This window comes from Populus nigra, chromosome 7 (assembly GCF_951802175.1).
Source record: "Populus nigra chromosome 7, ddPopNigr1.1, whole genome shotgun sequence".
Taxonomy (NCBI): Eukaryota; Viridiplantae; Streptophyta; class Magnoliopsida; order Malpighiales; family Salicaceae; genus Populus; species Populus nigra.
In genome coordinates this window covers 17,863,112-17,883,459 of record NC_084858.1, presented here as the reverse complement: position 1 = coordinate 17,883,459, position 20,348 = coordinate 17,863,112, and the positions used below count along the sequence as shown (strand labels likewise).

The 20,348-nt window shown below is 35.9% G+C and overlaps 4 protein-coding genes across 8 annotated transcripts; 3 read left to right on the top strand and 1 right to left on the bottom strand.

Annotated features, from left to right (window-relative positions):
* The first annotated feature begins 83 nt into the window (after positions 1-83).
* LOC133699739 (probable LRR receptor-like serine/threonine-protein kinase At5g45780) lies at positions 84-5,265 on the top strand. Of its 3 annotated transcripts, XM_062123157.1 has the most exons (12): positions 85-494; positions 617-749; positions 830-901; positions 1,343-1,486; positions 1,601-1,672; positions 1,752-1,811; positions 2,248-2,321; positions 2,410-2,556; positions 2,647-2,985; positions 3,508-3,899; positions 4,490-4,811; positions 4,973-5,265. In XM_062123157.1, the coding sequence occupies exons 1-11, from the start codon at positions 395-397 to the stop codon at positions 4,805-4,807; spliced, it is 1,851 nt and encodes a 616-aa protein (XP_061979141.1). In that variant the 5' UTR covers positions 85-394; the 3' UTR covers positions 4,808-4,811; positions 4,973-5,265. The 3 variants fall into 3 exon arrangements, with proteins under 3 accessions (XP_061979142.1, XP_061979141.1, XP_061979140.1); XM_062123158.1 differs by lacking the exon at positions 4,973-5,265 and having other exon boundaries at positions 84-494; positions 2,806-2,985; positions 4,490-4,964; XM_062123156.1 differs by lacking the exon at positions 4,973-5,265 and having other exon boundaries at positions 4,490-4,964.
* A 2,473-nt stretch (positions 5,266-7,738) lies between these two features.
* LOC133698538 (uncharacterized) lies at positions 7,739-10,005 on the top strand. 3 transcript variants are annotated; one of them, XM_062121491.1, is made up of 3 exons: positions 7,739-8,035; positions 8,215-9,246; positions 9,559-10,005. In XM_062121491.1, the coding sequence occupies exons 2-3, from the start codon at positions 8,324-8,326 to the stop codon at positions 9,764-9,766; spliced, it is 1,131 nt and encodes a 376-aa protein (XP_061977475.1). In that variant the 5' UTR covers positions 7,739-8,035; positions 8,215-8,323; the 3' UTR covers positions 9,767-10,005. The 3 variants fall into 3 exon arrangements, with proteins under 3 accessions (XP_061977475.1, XP_061977474.1, XP_061977473.1); XM_062121490.1 differs by having other exon boundaries at positions 8,145-9,246; XM_062121489.1 differs by having other exon boundaries at positions 7,739-9,246.
* Positions 10,006-13,274: 3,269 nt separating this feature from the next.
* On the bottom strand, positions 13,275-15,472 carry LOC133698744 (uncharacterized). Its single transcript, XM_062121778.1, has 3 exons — positions 15,269-15,472; positions 14,186-14,413; positions 13,275-13,806 (listed from the first exon to the last, which is right to left on the bottom strand). Exons 1-3 carry the CDS (start codon positions 15,375-15,377, stop codon positions 13,463-13,465), a joined length of 681 nt encoding a protein of 226 aa, XP_061977762.1. The 5' UTR covers positions 15,378-15,472; the 3' UTR covers positions 13,275-13,462.
* Positions 15,432-18,523, top strand: LOC133698743 (pentatricopeptide repeat-containing protein DOT4, chloroplastic). Its single transcript, XM_062121776.1, has one exon. The coding sequence runs from the start codon at positions 15,644-15,646 to the stop codon at positions 18,281-18,283; it is 2,640 nt and encodes an 879-aa protein (XP_061977760.1). The 5' UTR covers positions 15,432-15,643; the 3' UTR covers positions 18,284-18,523.
* Positions 18,524-20,348: the final 1,825 nt, after the last annotated feature.

Here is a 20,348-nt window from a genome sequence, read left to right as displayed (position 1 = left end):
ACTAGTATAGTAGTATGTATAGTAGGAAAATGGAGACAGGGGGACCATGCATGTTATGCCCGAATCTCGAGGATGCCAAACGCTATCACAGCCATTCTTCTACTCTCTCTCTCTCTCTCGATCTTCCATCAAACTGAATAAATAAATAAAAAACACGTTTCTATGTTATTGTAGCAGTATTTTTCTTTTTTCATGGTTTAGTTTGTAAGTGAATTTATTTTTACGTTTTTCATAGGCAATTAGAAAGATTCAATATAGTCATAGTAAGTTTGCAGGTGGGGCGTTTGTCTTGAGGACATGGAGACAACATCCAAATCCAATTAGTCCTATTATCTGCTCTTTTGCTATACTCCTGTCAGAAAAAAAGTTGGCTTTCTCATCGGGACAGGAAGTAATGGCGGCCATTTTGTTCCACATCTTTTTAGCAGTCTTTTGGGTCCATTTTGCGCAAGCAACTGGTAGTCTTCTTTCTCCAAAGGGTGTTAACTATGAGGGTATGACTTTCAAACTCTATATTCAAAATGATCTTGCATTACACTACCATATTGTGATTTGCTACTGTTGGTTTGTGTTTCGTTTCTTTCTTTTTGCTTACTTGGCTGGTTTGTGGATTCAGTGGCCGCATTGATGGCTGTGAAGAAAGAAATGAGAGATGAGTCCGGTGTTATGAACGGTTGGGATTTGAACTCTGTTGATCCTTGCACTTGGAATATGGTCGGTTGCTCTCCTGAAGGCTTCGTCTTCTCCCTGTAAGTGAGGAACTTCTTTTTGTATAGTAATAAAATCTTCATATTTTTTAATCTTTTATTCTGGATATTGTTGCTGCTAGGGAAATGGCAAGTGCAAGATTATCAGGAACTCTTTCGCCTAGTATCGCGAATTTGAGTCACCTAAGAACAATGTGAGCCGCTGTTACTTTCTTTCTCTGAGTTCTTCACTTGATTTGTACATGAATTCTTCTGCTATTAATTGTTTGTTTCTGTGAGTGTGCGTGTGCGTGTGTGTATGTGTATGTGTTGTTTTTGTTCTTTTCTTGGAGTATAAGCTAATTATTGGCTAGTCTCATGGCTAATGAAATGTTGCTGTTATGATTATTATGACAAACTGGACTAACTCAATTTTCCAGTTAAGAAGTCCACGTAGGAAAATTGAAAACCGTTTCTGTTTGTAATAACTTATGAGCCTTGGTATTGTAAAACCATGCTATTCTTTTGAATTTGCTGATGCTTTGTCGAGGATGATGTTCTTTTTTGTTCCGGTTACTTGACATAAACGCAACAGATTCAAGTTTTGATATCGTATCTTGCATTACCTAGCTAATCTTCATGAGCTATGCTTGCAGGTTATTGCAGAGCAATCATTTATCTGGTCCAATTCCAGAAGAGATCGGAAAGCTCTCAGATCTTCAAACTCTTGACCTCTCAGGTAACCAGTTCGTTGGTGGTATTCCGAGCTCTTTGGGATTTCTGACCCATCTAAGTTACTTGTAAGTTGCTTGACCTCAACACATGGCATTTCAATTCCTGTTGATTTTTTTATTTTAATGTTTCTTTTGATAATTTGTGTGTTATGTAAAAGTTTAACATGCAAACTTTTCCAGGCGACTCAGTAAAAACAAGTTAACTGGGCAGATTCCAAGATTGGTGGCCAATCTTACTGGACTTTCATTCTTGTATGTGGTCCATACATGTCAACAATATTACCTCATATAGTGTACGTAAATGTTAACTTTACTTCGATATGCTTGGCAGGGATTTATCATTTAACAATCTTAGTGGTCCAACTCCAAAAATATTAGCAAAAGGTTACAGGTGAGATCTTTATTAGAACTGTGATTATTAAAAAAAAATTATCTCCTTGATTCTTAAATGCCTCATATTTGGCCAGTGTAATTTACTTTGCTTTGAGGAACCTCAGGTTATTCTGGGCTAGCATTGATCCAATCAATTGGATCTTTGCAAAAACTGTAAAGAGTTGTTATCTGATGTCGTTGAGCTTGCAAAATGCTTGCAATTGTCAAGTAAAGTTGTTTTTAAATAGAATGAGATGCAGATTGCAGGTTTCAGTTTCTACTGCAGTTCCCTTTTCATCAAAATGTTAGAAAACCTCTCGTGGAAGGGAAAAAAAATCAATATCTGTAGAAATGGTTGGATGGGAGTTTATAACTTCTAGTCCCATTAATGTTTACCAGTGGTGTCCATCATTTCTGCTCGCATCCATCTGATGGTGTGCATGTTTTTATTGCAGTATTGCTGGGAATAGATATCTTTGCACTTCCTCACATGCACAAAATTGCACGGGTATCTCAAATCCAGTGAACGGTAAATGTACTTTTAGCTGGTTAAATAGTTCTTTTAAAGAGATGCACTTTAACAATGTGACCACAAATGCTTGATGTCCTACTTGCAGAGACACTTTCATCTGAGCAAGCCAGAAGTCATCATCGGTGGGTGCTCTCTGTTGCCATAGGCATCAGCTGCACTTTTGTCATTTCTGTCATGCTGCTTGTCTGTTGGGTGCATTGGTATAGATCTCGTCTACTCTTCATATCATATGGTACTTCCAAACTGAGTGCTTATCTAATTTTCACAAATGAAATAAATCACGCAAAGCAATATGATTAATTGTGATAATTGCATTTTGCAGTGCAACAAGATTATGAATTTGATATTGGTCATTTGAAGAGATTTTCTTTCCGTGAACTACAAATTGCTACAAACAACTTTAGTCCAAAAAATATCTTAGGGCAAGGTGGATATGGTGTGGTTTACAAAGGATGTCTCCCAAATAAAACTTTCATTGCAGTTAAAAGGCTGAAGGATCCAAATTTTACTGGAGAAGTGCAGTTTCAAACTGAAGTGGAAATGATTGGCTTGGCTTTACATAGAAACCTCTTATGTTTGTATGGCTTCTGCATGACACCTGATGAGAGGTTGCTTGTTTATCCTTACATGCCAAATGGCAGTGTTGCTGACCGCCTGAGAGGTTTGCCTCATTTTTCTTGTTCAAACTCTACTATTAGTTCATTTGGGCGAGAAGGATTTTTATTATTCTCTGGTCTAATGCAAATGGAGGTTGTTTCTCATTAAAATCTACAGCACTAAACAGTTGGAATATATTGAGCATTAAAGTCCTTATTGGTTCTCTGAAGAAACTGTATTTTGTTTTTCCTGCTTAACATACTCTTTCTTATCCCTCTCCAATATTAACTTTTTAGTACTTCAAGTAGAAAACTGTGCTGAATCTTTTCCTTGGTTATATTTGAAGCTTTTTATTTTTCTTAAATCCTTTTTACAAGATATCTGCTTTAATGAATTTTGTGTCTGTTTCTTAATAGTATATGTTGAATAGTATTGGTAATTGGTTGATGAACAAACTCTTTTTCATGGTTGTTGCTTTAATAAATTGTTTTTATATTTCTCTTTGTTTCTTCAATCGAAACAAAACCAATTATAGGTGAAGAATTTGGTTCTGCTACATCATTATTTGTTCAATTCTCCTTTGCAGAGACCTGTCGAGAAAAACCTTCTTTAGATTGGAACAGACGGATACACATTGCCCTTGGGGCTGCCCGTGGACTTCTATACTTGCATGAACAATGCAATCCAAAGATAATTCACAGGGATGTTAAAGCTGCAAACATTTTACTTGATGAAGGTTTTGAAGCTGTAGTTGGGGACTTTGGTCTTGCTAAGTTGTTGGATCTTAGAGATTCACATGTGACAACTGCGGTGCGGGGGACTGTAGGACACATTGCACCCGAGTATCTTTCAACTGGGCAATCATCTGATAAAACTGACGTTTTTGGATTTGGCATACTACTTTTGGAACTTATAACAGGGCAAAAGGCATTAGATGCTGGAAATGGCCAGGTTCAGAAGGGAATGATTCTTGACTGGGTAAGTTATTTCTCTATATTGTCCTCTACCATTGAGTTTACAATTTACATACATCTCAATCTTCCAAATTTATATGGATACTTCTATTCCTGTTAATCCATGATTGCGGTGTGATTAACCATAATCATGACGCAAATGAATAATTTCTCTGATATGTAGCATTTATCTGGGGAAGGCCTCGTTACTTGAAATTGAAAAATGATGGCCAAAATCTGAATACTCTAAACTCCCTTGTACAAATTGTGTAGAGATAACTTGCATGTCTTGTTCTCGTGGCATTTATAGGAAATTATACCAACTCATTCTTGAGCTGCATTGCCCATAATTGTCAGTGCTATGTTCAGGAATGGGTTTTTCATGCCTGCTTAATGCATTCTCAAGTATGGAGGATTACAGTGGCTATGAACTGATGCTGGTTACTTATGAAGTACCATAACATGCATCTTCTAGTTGTATGATTGCTTTCTGGTGACTGGAAACCAGACATTATTTATTTAAAGGGAACCTCTATACTGAATTATAATCCACCATATGCTCTCCTAATGTGCTGCATCAAATACAAAATTGTAAATGGTGGCTGAATTTTACAGGTTAGAACTTTGCATGAGGAGAAGAGGTTGGAAGTGCTAGTGGATAGGGATCTGAAGGGATGTTTTGATGTGTCCGAGCTGGAAAAAGCTGTGGATTTGGCTCTGCAGTGTACTCAGTCACATCCTAACCTTCGGCCAAAAATGTCAGAAGTCTTGAAGGTCCTAGAAGGTATTGTTGGGCAGCCTGCAATTGAGGAATCACAAGGTGCAACTAGTATTGGTGAGGCAAGGGCATGCAATTGCTCAAGGCATTGTAGCGATGTTCATGAGGAATCTTCTTTCATCATTGAAGCAATGGAGCTTTCCGGACCTCGATAACCTGGTATAGTTTCGCCTTTCTGAAATCAACTGTAAAATGATTTTTCATTTAGTATGAAAATAGTATAATTTTCCCTTTCTGAATTCAACTGTAAATGATTTTTGCATTTTGTAGAACAACATTTTACACACAAAAAAATCTCTTTTATTCTTTGCATTTTGCAGTGGGGATTGGTTTGCTTTAGAAGGATGCTAAAATGTTCTTAAATCTTGCGTGTGGTGGAAAAACTGCATTCTTGATCATCACTGAGAGAAACTCCAGACAAGATACTCCTCGTCTTCTGGGCCTTCTAATATTCATTTAGAGCAGCCCCAGCCCCCAGCTAACATGCTTTTCGTCCACCGCTTGTACTTCTAGGATTAACGCACATGGCATGCAAATGCAACTTATAATTGACCATCGTTACCAAGAACTTGCTTCCCTCCTCTTAAATCCTCCCATACAGCTTGATTAATGGGTGGCTGTCATTGCACATATGGCTTTTCCTCATAATTGAAGACTGTTACTTGTACAACCTGGCTGACACCAATCAGTAGGGGCGGCCTACTGTCCTTTACTTATGGTGAAGAAGGGAGTCCGATAATTACATGCACGGGGTGAAAAAATAAAAATAAAAAACTGATTAAACCAAGAAAATTAAAAAAAAAATAACTAAAAAAATCAAACTGAAAAAAAACCGATTAAAATTTTAAAAAAACTGGTCGGTTCGGTTCGGTTTTATAAGTAAAAAACCGAAAAAACTGAGCTGAAACCGGAAAAACCGAGCCAAACCAGAAAAACTGAGCCAAAACCGAAAAAACCGAGCTAAAATTGGAAAAACTGAGCTAAACTGGTTTGAATCGATTTTTGTCCTAAAAAACCGAACCGAAACCGATTGGTTTGACTTTTTTGGTTTTTTTTTAAAAAATTTCAGCTTAATTACTTTTTTTTTTTGATAAAAATTAAACCAAATAAAAAATAATCATTTTTAATTATCCGTGAGTGGTTTGTGCTCAAGCTGGGTTCGGTTAGGATTGACGTACTGAAGTGAAAACGCGCTTTGTGATAATTCCCTGGGTCCAAAAGCCACCAGTCCTGTAGTCTAGCATTGAAAGGGAAATAGTAAGAGGTGGTATTAAGATGGATAATGATCTCTATCTCCATTTTTGTTCTGATAGCACCCTCCTCTGCCTCCGTGGTCTCACCGCCCTTGGACTTTCTGGTCCTTCAATTGCGCCTGCTTTTGACGAGGGGATCCAAATTTCAAGAAAGAGGGCCGGCTTCCATGTGATAAAGAGGACTGCAGAGTAGTTAAAAGGAGAGTAAATTTAGTAACGTTTTGGATTTCAGAAAAGAAACACACACTAGTGAGCAGCTTGAGATGAAGTCGATCAGCTGGCCGAACCACTCCCCAGGGACTAACATATTTCCATAGCAAAAATACTGACACATGAACAGTTTATGAAAAAAAAAAAACCCTACAATACATTATCATTTTAGACACGAAGAGGGAGTTGAAGAGGGTGCACGAACCCTAACATGACTATTAAAAATAATTTATTAACCATTTTGCCCGGCTTAAAAAAATTGATTTTTATTAGTTTAAAAATAATTTTTTATAATTTTGATATATTGTTATTAAAAATAAATTTAAAAAAATAAAAAAAATATTATTTTAATATATTCCTAAATAAAAAAAACTTTAAACAACCGATCTCGTTTCATGTTTCCAACCTCCATTTTCATTTCATTGGGTGAAGCATGCATCTGGGATAGGACATGATGAATTATATATATATAGACACACACACACTAGCAAATGAGAGAGACCTTTTACTGTCGATTCTTTTCCTGCATTTCAGTGCTTTATTTAACAATAAATAAATAAACGAAAAGACCAAGAGAGAGGCTGGCAAATGGGACGTAAGGAATTTTTTCCATGCTCTCCGTGGAAGAAACCTGTGGGTGATACTCTGATACCACCTCCTGCAAGCAAGTCAAGATGAAAAAAGAAAAGAAGAAGATGCGAAGCTTTTACATCTCCTGATTCATCCCTCAGTTTTTGGTTCTGCATGAAAACCATGGATTGCAAGCATTAGACAGACAACATCTCCCCCCTCCTTTTCTTCTTCAAGACGTTACGTACGTTGGATATAAACTCAGATAAGCTTCAAACATAACATAATTCCTTACGTGTCGTCTTCTTCCTTCCTCAAATTCAACCCCACTCCACCATTTGTCTCTTTCTCTTGTCACAAGTATATTATAAGTTTCCAGCGTCCGAGGTCAATTCCGACCATTTCTCTTTCCTTTCTTACATAATCTTGGCCGTCATGGATAAGTTTTAGTATTTTTAGGTGAGTAATTACTGATATATATATATATATATATATATATATATATATATATATATATATACATATATAGCGGATACACACAAGGGTTTAATTAAAGGATTAGTCTTGATATAGAAAGTTGACTTGACGGTATAATTAAGATATAAAATAAATTCTTCTTAATTAAGTTATCCATGAATTGACAACTATTATTATTTTTTTTGGTTTTAAAGGTGACTTATTATTTCAACTTAATTTTAGGCAAACTACGTATGATCCATTCACTGGAAATCTTACCCCCTCATGCCCTCTTAGACCTAAAACAAGTGTGAGGATTCTTAAAAATGGAGTCAGAAGTACAATATTATTTATTTTATTCGAAAGAGAAGAAATTAAAAAACAACAAGAACTCTCTGTTAAATACTCAATTAATTACTCTAGTACTATTGAATTAACCAAATTTTGTGGAAAATCCCTAACAAGGCATGAATTAAGACTTACCATCTATAAAAAAAAAAGGAAGATCTTATCAACATTAACTCCCGGCTCATGAATAAATCCTAATAATCATAATACCAAGAATTATATTCCTAATTAAGTGATCACTAATTATTATTTCAATTTAATTAACCTTTATTAACGGCTTCCATGCACTCTCCATTTATGTTCTTCCACCAAAGCTCTTGACCCTCTCTCGAGTCTCAACAACTCCTGCCCCACACTGTACACATAAAAATCTGCTGTCCATAGAGACAGCATTAGGATTAAGTTAAATTGATGAGACAACTTTGCTTTAAAGATAGATAGATCTCTCTTTTGTCAACTTAATTACAGTTGAACCTGGAAGTAAACGTTTTTTTGTTGAGACATGGCGGCAGGTTTTATTAAAGTTCAAGTTATCGAAAGGAGTAGGTAAACTATCTGGGCGCTGTTTTCTTTACGAAGTTATTATCTTTCAGTTATATTTACCATTATTAAGCTTGTTCAATTCTTGGGTTATCTTTATTTTTTTTTTTTGAAGATTTTTGGTTTCTTTGGAGGTTTTGGAGTCGTGAGGTTTTTTTCTTTTGTTTGTTGTTTGCTACCAATAGAGGTGCTGCTGTCTTCTTGTTGATATCTGAGTTTGGTTGTTCATAATTGAGGAATTTTTTCTTTCGCTGGAAATCATTTAGAGAGGTGGAGATTATTTTGTTATGAGTAATGGATCAAGACACACAGGGAAACAAAGGAATTATTGGGAATTTGGACCAAGTGTATCGGGGAAGGATTGTCAATGTCAGTGATTTGAGTGGAAATTCAAGCAATTTGGATAATGGGGTTGCCATAGAGACTTTAAAGGTAATAAATTCAGGAGAGAAAGTGACTGCTGTGGTGGAAACTGGGGTTTTGAATGCCAATATTGAGGGGTTGAGATCCAGTGAGAGAGTGGCAAGTCAGGGAACAAGTGATAGGAAAAGAATTGAAGAGTCATTGAATGAAGGAACGGTCGCAAATACAATTAATATGGTTAATGGAGCTGTACTTGAGACTGTTATTGTGATGAATTCAGGGGCGACTTCAAGTGTTGATGGAGAAAATAAGGATTTGGGAGCAAAAAATGAGGAGTTGGGGCTCAGATGTGGAATGATAGATGAGGAAACACGTCATGGGCTTGGAGATGGTGAGGTATTAAATCAAGTTGAGCGAGGAAGAGGTTGGTATTCGAGTAATTCTAGGGCTGTGCTTGAGACTCTGATCGCGATTGGTCCTGAAGAGAATGCGGGTATTAATGGAGGAAACCAAAGATTGGAACTCAGGGGCAATGAGATGAGGTTAAGTAAGGGAACAATGGACGAGTCAGAGAAGAAAGTGATCAAAGTGGGGAAGTCATCGTGTGTGGTTGATATGACGAGTGGCGGCGGCGGCGGAACAGGAGGAGGAGGTTTTAAGGATAATTGTGATGGAGAAAGGGTTTGTAGGATTTGTCACTTGAGTTCTGAGGGGTTGCTGGAAGCTACTGACGCAATTGCTACTGCCACAACCAACTCCATGGATCTAATTCAGATTGGTTGTGGATGTAAAGATGATCTTGGCATTGCACATGTATATTGTGCTGAAACATGGTTTAAGCTAAAAGGAAACAGGTAAATGTTTCGAGCATGGAAAGTCAAGTTTAGTATGAACATTATGCTTATATATGTATACATGTTTATTGATGTTGAGATTGGATCAGGCATATTTTATCTTCTTGTGTTTACTACTCGTAAGGGCGATGCTAGTTTTCCATTTAATCTTTATTTTAAATTATTTTCCTCAGATAAAATCTTGCAAGCAATATTCTGAGTCTCTTAGTTAATGCCGTGTTACACTGTTTCTCGGGACTTTCTAGCAGAGATTATTTTCTTCTTCTATTTTTCATAATTCACTGAGATGTCTTCCATATTTTCTTTATGCAGAATCTGTGAAATATGTGGAGAGACAGCAATGAATATCAAAGGTGTTGGGGAGAACCCTTTTCTGGAAAGGAGATTTATCAGGAGCACTGGTTTCTCATCAGAGAGCAGCGGAGGGTGTTGGCGGGGACAGCCCTTCTGTAACTTCCTATTGGCATGCTTGGTAATAGCTTTTGTGCTTCCATGGTTTTTTAGGGTGAAAATGTTTTAGAATTTATTCCATTGCCATTCTTAAGCCTTCTCTTAGGAGTTGCCCCATGTGAATGAATATTCATTGAACGATCTTGTGGAGACTCTTTAGGTCTTCATAATTTAGCCTGAAAATTTCAGGTTCCAGATCTCCCAAGTTGCTACATAGACAGCAAAAGTTCTATGTTGTGGAGATTGTTACTGTAGTGCTCTCATATACATTTGTTTATTAATGGAAAGTCAGCTTGCGTGTTCCTTGTCTTTTACTTCTTCCTTGAACCTCGCTTCACAACATGAAGTTTTGGTCATTAGCTTGGTAACTGTCGCTTGTGTCTTTAGCTTATTTTTGTGCCAAGCCATAGCGATTCCTTGATTTCACCCATGAGCTTTGGTTTGGCGGATCTCTGCATGGGTTATTGGACTTGTACATTTGATCCTTCGAATGACCCTGAATAGCTGGGGATTCTTATGCCAGATGCTCCAGTTGTTGGGGTAAACTCTTGAGACTCTTCCAGCCATACATCACTAAGCTACTAGTGTAGAAAGCTTCGAAAATGGGACATCACTAAGCTAGTAGTGTAGAAAGCTCCAAAAGTGGGAGGCTCTTCCAGCCATACATCACTGAGCTACTAGTGTAGAAAGCTTCGAAAAGGGGCTACAATATTGCCATTGCATTCTCCCGCGATCTTGGAGTTTTGCCTCGTCAAATGGAGATCAGCAGGGAAAGTGTAATCTAGAATCCACTACTTTTCAATCCCCCTTTACCAGAGAATGTAATGGAAGACCAAAAAAGAAATGAAAAACGCACAAACCATACAGCCATATGCAATACGTAGTCAATAGTCAACACGATGGACATAACGAATAGCTAGAACGACATTAAATTAAATTAATTAAAAAGAAATAGTTTTATTGTGGAGTAAAACACCATTCACCATAGATTATAAGAACTCATTGTTTCTTCTTTTATTTTTTAGTCCGTAGATTTTTTTTAATCACTTGATATTTATTTTCAATTTAATCTTTTTACATTGAATTGATTTAGGTTTGAACTTGATGATTTGTATGGTTGGCTTGATATGAGGTTCTTATGGTGTCAAAAAAAAATGTCACTTATTTAATGCTTAATTTGACAAAATAAAATATGATTTTATTGATTAAAACAATTGGAGTTTTAGGGATTGCATTTGAAACTAAAACAAAGTCCATATTTTTAGCAAATCAGGGATTAAATTGAACAAAAAAGAGAAATGTGGCTGGCTGTGAGAAAGGCTGTTGCATTGTGGCTGTGCGTGTGGCAACATTGAGCTCTGAAAGTGAACTTTCTTGGTACCATTGGAAACATCTTAGATTATGTTTCCTTACCTGACAGCAAATGATGATGAAGGTGCTTCACTGTGACTCCAATAAATTATTATTATTTTTATTTTTTTTAAATTTTTTTCTCCTTAATTTCCGCACCTGACTCTCCAAATATCATGAAAAATATTAAAAATAATAATAAAAATACAACATAAGAATATATGATTCACAATGAATTGCAATAGTTGCCAACAATATTTTATTTTTATTTTTTTGATCTTTTGATTTGCTTTAGTCACTTATTTTATTTTTTTCAATCTAATCCTTTTACATTAAGTTAATTTAGGATTGAGTTTGATGATTTATTTTTATTGGTTTGATATAGGATTCTAGCTATATCAAGAATATATTCAAATGTTGAGTAGATATATTTTATTGATTTAAATCAATTGAAATTTTAAGGACTGAATTTGAAGTTTTTGTGTAATTTAAAGCCATAAATGAATTTATTTAGATATCTAAAATGTTTTTAACTGAAAAATAAGTTAAAAATAAACTAATAATATAAAATACTTATACCTTAACTTTTCAGAAATTCTCCGGTCACGTGAGTAAATGGTGCATCATTTGTTGCTTTAGAAGACACATCATCTGCTGTTTTAGATAATACATCGTAGTTTATGTTTTTTTTTTTAAAAAAATAAAAAAATAAAGGGCGGACAAAACTCTAATATAGAAAAAAAGGCTTGCGGGGGATGTCTCTTTTCACAGGACAAGCGTGTAACTCACATGTTTTGCTCTTTTTATTTTTTTATTTAATTTTTTACTACATTCCACATTTCGTGCTTTTTCTCCTGTCAATATTCCCCCTCCGTTCTTTTCAGCTGCCGCTATAAAAGAGTTCTTTTATACCTTGAGCTCAAAAGCCAGAAGGAAATCATGTTTCCCATGTCAGGTATGCTGCCAGCTTTTAGCCTTAGGTCTCGGGCTAGTGTTTGAGTAGAATACGTGTGAATTATATATTTTTTAACTATAGTTTGTTACCTGGTATGATTTGATGGGTCAATTTAGGATCTGATCAATTTAAAATTCGGGTTAAAAAAAAAAGAAAAAAAAACCTGATGTGACTCGGTTGACCCGATAAGACCCGGTTGCAAACCCATTGATTTTTTTGATTTTTTTTACTAAAACAATGTTATTTTAATTTTTTTTTAAAAAACTAACCCGACCGACTCAATAACCCGGTCAAAACCCAAAACCCATAGCAGGTCTTAAAACTATATTTCTGAGTCATAAATCTTTTTGCCTATCAAGCTAGCTTTCCAATGCATCTAAGCTCTTTTTTTTTTTTTTTTGTTTACTTCTAATTCATAAATCTTCTACGTTAGCTTTCCTCCTCCTCCTACTAATACTATAATAAGTTAAAAAACTCAAGTGCAATTGCTTGGCAAATTTACTCATGTCATATTTCCTATCCAAATTTTTTTTGTTGGACAATGTTTCTTTGCCCATACCTAAATTTATACAAATAAAATTTTACATAAGATTACTCTACGATGGTAGATCTAAAACAATAGAGAAATACAAGTTTCTTAATTAAAAAAACAAACCACTATAATTTGAGATAAATGGATCACTATTATTCCTTTTTTCAACCATTGTTACAGTGTTTTTAGTTTATTAGACTTCTACGGGCGTTGTGGAATTTATTTTTTTAATTTTTTTGTTTTAAAATATTTTTTTTAATTTTTAATATTAGTGCATCAAAATAATTAAAAATTATTAATTTAAAGCTTGTTTTTTTAAAAAAATTCATAAAACACGGTTGGACCACAACAAAATATTGGAGTTGGACTATGCAGATATCATGCGTCCAGTATTCCCATTCCAAGGCTTTGTGGCGTGTCTGACCATAGTTTATGCCAATAATTTTGTTGTCAACCTGGTTGGACTGCACATTCTGTCGCCAGGTCTCTTCAAAAGAATTGATTTGTGCTAGCTGCCAGCTGGGTGTTGCTTGCTTGAATTATAATGTACTACTGTTCGTCTGTGTGCGTATCCTATAGTAGGGAAATCTGGGACGTTGGGCTTTATTGATCCAAAAGGGACAGTGGTATTCTTGGAGGCAATCTGTTGACTATTGACAATGGATGCAAGCAAAAATTTTATCCAAATTTATCAGTGTTTTCCATGCTGCATATGCTTCATATGTAAACCACTGAACTCAATTGAAGTATAGAACCAGACAACCATAATGGAGGAAAAGTAAAACAATGTCAAGAAATCTGGGCCAAAAATAACACAGGAACTGCATTTAGAAAACACTATGTTCTTGGAATTTAAGTTTCTTGCTGCCACGTACGTTGGTTTCCAGCAGCTAGATTGCCTGTCTTCTGGCTCAAGCACTTCTCATTTTTCAGGACCTCAGAAATTCCAGAAGCTCACCCTTCTTCAACTTCGAGTAACCTTTTATTCCCCTGGACTTTGCTAGTTCCTTCAGCTCGGTCAGTTTCATTTCCTCTACTCTTGGCAACTCTGATATGCTGCCGCTGGCTTTGGCCTCTGATGCTTCACTATTCAGCTCAGCATTCTGTTTTCCTGGCGTTGATGGAGATGGTATCGAAAACTTCTTTGTGAAATTAGAATGTGGTCTGCTTAACTTAAAATCCGCCAAGGCATTTCGTGCTTGCATCTTCTGGACCTTGGGCACACTTCGTTTGTGTGTTGGGACATTCTTTCCTTCCGTAACTGTATTTGTGCCTACGATAAATCATGAAACTAAAAATCAGACATGTTTAGTGAGTCAACAAACCACATGCATTGTGGTAGGAGTGATCGAGCAAATTTGGTAATGATACTAATCATCCAAGGGATAAGTGGTTAAGGAGACAATAAGGAAATTTTCTTCACCACCACAAGGGAATGAACCCGACGAAAGGAAATTTGTGTTATGTTTACAAGGGTTTCCAATATAAACAAAAAACAAATGTGTGTTAAGAGAACTGGTTTTCTTTTTAATAAGATAGATAGTAAACCTTATAACTTCAAGAACATTCCTCCTAGAAACGGCATGTAAAATGATTTTATCTCCTAACAAACATTGTTCTGGAACTGAAAGAAGCATATCCATCTAGATTACCTTTTGCTTGCTTCCTTGAACGGAGAAGAACTTCCAGAATTGAATCAGTAGGGGACTTCTCAGACCTGCCAGCATTCTTCTTCTCAGTGGCGGTAGACTCTCCCTTCGAGATTGAATACTGTATCCGTCTGAACAGGGCCATTATCTCCTCCTGGTTAGATGACAAGGGAAGTTTTCTATCAGAAGATTGAAGCACGCCATTCTGTGAAGCAAAAGCCAAGGACCCATCTGCAATTTCAGCCAAATTTAACAAGCTGCATCAAAAAATGGGCTCTTAGTTTGAAGCTCACAAAATGATTTGGCCCAGAACCAACACATGCATCGAAAGCCTAAGTTCTTGACAAGTCAATGAAATGACAAGGGAATAAAGTCAAGCAAAGAAGTTAAGCATTGTCTGACAATGAAATGTTTCTGGGTTGCAATGAATATCAAAGATGATGCGGTTTGTGTTGACAGTCTCAACACGGAGGGGACTTGTGGACTACCAACCAAACAAAAATAAGAACCACTGAAAGCAGCATACGAGTACCAAATTGTCAAGGATTGGAAGATGCAAAATCCTTGACTTGATGGCATCTAGTGATGACTACTGTTATTACCATAGCAGGTGTATTAATTAAATATTAAGCTAAAGTTTTCACTCTAACTAGTCTAATGCCGGACACCTTCATTCAAATTCCATGAATAGTTTGATGGGCCATCAAATTCACGAGGGAAACTCAAATGCTTAAACACAATACAAGCTAACCAACACAAAATGATTTATTCTCCCGGACATTAGAGATGGAAACCAGCGACACCTTTTGCACCTATTAACATAAATCTCAACGACTCAATCACATATTGGCTCATGGTGAGTGAATCTAAACATTTTCAATTCATGACATGATGAACACACATCAATAACAAAAGAAGAAGGAAAAAAAAAAACAAAAGACAGAGAAATTTAGAAAGCAATTTAGCATGCAGCAGATCTAATCTATTTATAAAATCAACTACTTCGTCACAAAAAAACTTAAATAATGTGCCATTAAAAATAAAGAGTCAAACTTCCAAAAAAAATTGGTGCTCAGGAGATAATACCTTTGAGAGAGTAAATGGGATACCCCAACTTGAGCTGCTTGCTGAAAGAAACACAAGAGGGTTTGTTAAAGAAAGTGTTTTGAGGATAGAAAACAACAGCAGAAACCATCCTTTCCAGGCAAACTTTGAGACTCTGAATATGCAAAGTGGATTAGATTCACAGGTTCTCTTATATAAGACCTGTGGGAGTAGAGTAGCTGTTTTCGATGGCTAAAATTAGCTAGGTCACATGTCTCCTTGGCACGTGCAATCCACATGCCCAAATGGATTAGAAAAAGCTGTGCTTTTTTTTGTTTTGCGTTAAAAGCTTCAAACTTCAAATCCCATTTTTTAGTTTATTTCTAGCTAGAACTTTCCCGCCTTCTTCTGCTTCAAATGATGATTTTAATGGCCACAATCCTTCCACCAAAACTTTCTCTCCCTATAAATAACAAAAAAAGCAGAGGAAAACACTCTTTCCAGTCTAAATATGTGTTCTTTTCCAATAAACCATATCCAAAGTTCGCTCCTTTATCACCAAATTTTCACTTTTCTTATGACACAGTATCCGTCTTTGCCTCACCAGCCCAATCCAAAGATAACAAAATCACTGATTGGAACACAAAAATCTATGAGGTATGTGAAATGGGAAATATTGATAAAGCAATAAAACTGCTTTACATGTCTCCAAAAACTGAAATTGAGTCAAGAACTTGTTGCTCAATATTGCAACTTTCTGCAGAACTTAAATCCTTACAAGATGGCAAGAAAGTTCATTCATTTATTTGTTCTAGTGGGATTTCAATTGACAGTGTTTTAGGATCAAAACTTGTGTTTATGTATGTAACTTGTGGGGATTTAAGAGAAGGGAGGCTGATTTTTGATAAGATTCGAAATGAGAAGGTTTTTCTTTGGAATCTAATGATGAATGGGTATACAAAGATTGGTGATTTTAAAGAGAGTGTCTCTTTATTTAGGCAGATGTTGGATTTGGGTGTTGAAGTCAACTCTCATACAGTTTCTTGTGTATTGAAGTGTTTTGCAGCTTTAGGCAGTGTAAAGGAAGGTAAATGGGTTCACGGGTTTTTGTTGAAATTGGGTTTGGGTTCTTATAATGCTGTTGTTAATTCGCTCATTGCTTTTTACTTGAAGATTAGGAGAGTTGATGTTGCCCGCAAGTTGTTCGATGAATTGAGTAACAGAGATGTTATTTCATGGAATTCAATGATTAGTGGGTATGTGGCTAATGGTTTTTCTGAGAAAGGAGTTGAACTTTTCAAAAAGATGCTATATTTGGGAGTTGATATGGATTTGGCTACAATGGTCAGTATTCTTCAAGCTTGTGCAAATTGTGGTGACGTTTCATTGGGTAGAGCAGTTCATGGTTCTGGAGTGAAGGCCTGTGTTCACTGGAAAACTACCTTTTGTAATACATTACTGGATATGTATGCCAAATGTGGTGTTTTGGATGGTGCTATTCGAGTTTTTGACTTGATGAGTGTAAGAACTGTTGTGACTTGGACTTCATTGATTGCAGCTTATGCTCGAGAAGGTCTCTCTGATGAAGCTATTCGATTGTTCCATGAAATGGACAGGGAAGGTGTTAGCCCGGATATTTTTACTATCACAACGGTTCTTCATGCTTGTGCTTGTAATGGGTCACTGGAAAATGGCAAGGATGTGCACAATTACATTAGGGAGAATGATATGCAATCAAATATATTTGTGTGCAATGCTCTCATGGATATGTATGCAAAATGTGGAAGCATGGAAGATGCTAACTCAGTTTTTTTAGAAATGCCTGTAAAAGATATCATCTCATGGAACACCATGATCGGAGGTTACTCAAAAAGCAGTCTACCCAATGAAGCTCTTAGTCTGTTTGGTGATATGGTGTTAGAAATGAAACCTGATGGCACGACATTGGCATGTATTCTTCCCGCTTGTGCCAGCCTAGCTTCTCTAGATAGAGGCAAAGAGGTTCATGGTCATATATTGAGAAATGGATTTTTTTCTGATCAACAGGTTGCCAACGCACTTGTTGACATGTATGTGAAGTGTGGGGTCCCGGTTCTTGCACGGTTGCTCTTTGATATGATTCCTACAAAGGATTTGATCACATGGACAGTTATGATTGCTGGATATGGCATGCATGGATTTGGGAACAATGCTATCACTACCTTTAATGAGATGAGGCAAGCAGGAATTGAGCCTGATGAAGTGTCCTTCATTTCAATACTGTATGCTTGCAGTCATTCTGGATTGCTTGACGAAGGATGGAGATTCTTTAACGTTATGCAAGATGAATGCAATGTCAAGCCAAAGCTGGAGCATTATGCTTGTATAGTGGATCTTTTAGCTCGCAGTGGGAAACTAGCCATGGCATATAAATTCATAAAATCAATGCCAATTGAACCTGATGCCACAATCTGGGGAGCACTGCTCTCCGGGTGTAGGATTCACCATGATGTCAAATTAGCTGAGAAAGTTGCAGAACACGTCTTTGAACTTGAACCAGAGAACACGGGATACTATGTACTTTTAGCAAATACCTATGCCGAGGCAGAGAAATGGGAAGAGGTGAAAAAGCTGAGACAAAAGATTGGTCGGCGGGGTTTAAAGAAGAACCCAGGCTGCAGTTGGATAGAAGTCAAGAGCAAAGTTCACATCTTTCTTGCTGGAAATAGTTCACACCCACAAGCCAAAAAGATAGAGGTTTTGTTGAAGAGGTTGAGATCAAAGATGAAGGAAGAAGGTTACTTTCCTAAAACAAGATATGCTTTGATCAACGCAGATAGCCTGCAGAAGGAAACGGCTCTTTGTGGGCATAGTGAGAAATTAGCCATGGCTTTTGGAATATTGAACTTGCCACCTGGGAGAACAATACGGGTATCAAAGAACCTGAGAGTATGTGGTGACTGTCATGAGATGGCAAAGTTCATTTCCAAGACATTAGGAAGGGAAATTGTCTTGAGAGATTCTAATCGCTTTCACCATTTCAAGGATGGCGTTTGTTGTTGCAGAGGTTTCTGGTGAATTAAGTGCAGAGAAGGGGTTTGAATGTAACAGAGCTCATCCCATCCCTTTGTAGGTTGATTCTCATTTATGAGTTAGTAAATTGTTGTAAATAGTGGTCCAAGAGAAATATAACTTAGGAGAGGATTTCAAGTAGGGTTTCTGTCATATATTAGGTCAAACGAGGGACATAGATACTAGTAATTCTCAGTTTATTTTTGTGCAGCAAATTACTTAGAGGCTGGAAGGCATTTCATTTAATCTCGTTTATATATTAATCAAGACAAATTTTTTTTTATATATAAAAAAAAAACAGCTTTGAAACGTAAAAACAAAGATCCACGCTAAAATGATGGAAACTAGACGTTAGGTTTTGCACTCTTTATGAGATGGCATGTAGATTTCATGTCAGATTGCACCAATGATTTGGCTGAAGCAAAAACTTAAACTGTATTAATGAGTATTGTGACCAGTTTTGAACATATCAGAATTGAGGAAACAATGTCATTTCCCTCTTCTTTTACAATAGCGAAGAACAGATTTGGAATCAAGTTACTATTATATCTTTCAGACATTTTGGAGATGGCCATGGGAAGGAGTTCGGAATTACACAGCTATCCTCCTAGCTTTGAGAGATGTTTGTGTTAATATGCTATACAAAAACCTAAAAGAGTTCAATGATTCTCTGTGTACACACTCACGTTTCATCATCAATTCGCATAATAAAATTATTATTTTATCATTAGAGAACAAACTCACTTAGCTTCCATTTAGAGGTTGGAAAAATTTTTCCATGCAATCCATTAGTCATTATAGAAAATAAAAGGTTATCGGTATTTTTATATTTTTGATACATAATGTAATTACTAAATTACACTTCAAAGATTAAAAAACTTTTTCCTTATGTTAAGGGGCTTTTCAAGTTTTTCAATTTTTATAGTATAATTACTTAAATGTCCCTAAAAACAATCTTTCTTAGCTTTGGATGAAGGAAACTTCAGTTATTTTATGGAGTCAAGTGTAATTGAATATTTTAATATATACATATATATTTAAAAGTGGTTGGCACATGCTGGACATCACTAACACCATTCAGGTGACGCGTGTGGCACTAAAACAACTCTAAATACCGTTGTCCGGATGATGTTCGATGCGCCTCACCATCCTCATTACGGTGGTGAGGCATGTGCTATCAAAATACTGAAGATTGTGCTCTGGCCACAAGTTTTTTCTTCCCTTCCTCTTTCCTTTCTCCCCTCATAAAAAAATGTGTTGGCCACTGCAAAAAAAAAGAACATAGAAGTCTTGTTATTTGTTTGTTGGGTCAAATTAAGTCCTCATTCTTTTGATTGCAATGTATTTGGTCTTGAATTATTTATTGAGTTAATTTTTTTTTCAATCTCATCCTTTAACATTTGATTTTTATATCAGTTTTTATATCAAATTTGGTTCTCATTCTTTTAATTGCAATGTATTTGGTCTTGAATCCTTTATTGAATTATTTTTTTAATTTCATCCATTGACATTTGATTTTTATATTAAATTTGGTTCTCATTCTTTTAATTGTTATTTTTAGTCTTTCTTATACTTTTTTTAATTAAAATTGTTTTTTGATTTTATCCCTTAAGATTTGATTTGATTTTCTTTTTGTATCAAATTTGATTTCCATTCTTTTCAAATCTACATTTTTTTTCTTAATTTGTTTTTTTCAAATTTATCCCAAATTATTTTGGTTGGTTGAGAATTTTACGTTGCTATTTTTTTAGGTTTGCCTTCTATGTTGTGATCTAGCCTCATGATTCGTGTCATAAGTTTTAAAGGTTAGACTAGGTTGACTTTGGTCATTTTTATTTTTTTATTTTAATTTCATCAATGATCATTAGGTTCATTAGAAATTGGTATTCTTTGTTTTTTTCCTCTTCTTTCTATAAAGTTATCTTGATATTATGTCTCGGGTCATGAATTCAGCAAGTTCATCAAGTTTGACTTGAGCCTTTTTTTCTTATTCTTTTTTTTTAATTTCACCCTTCAATATTAGGTTAGTTTGAGAATTGAGTTTCATGATTTTATTCAGTTTACTTTCTGC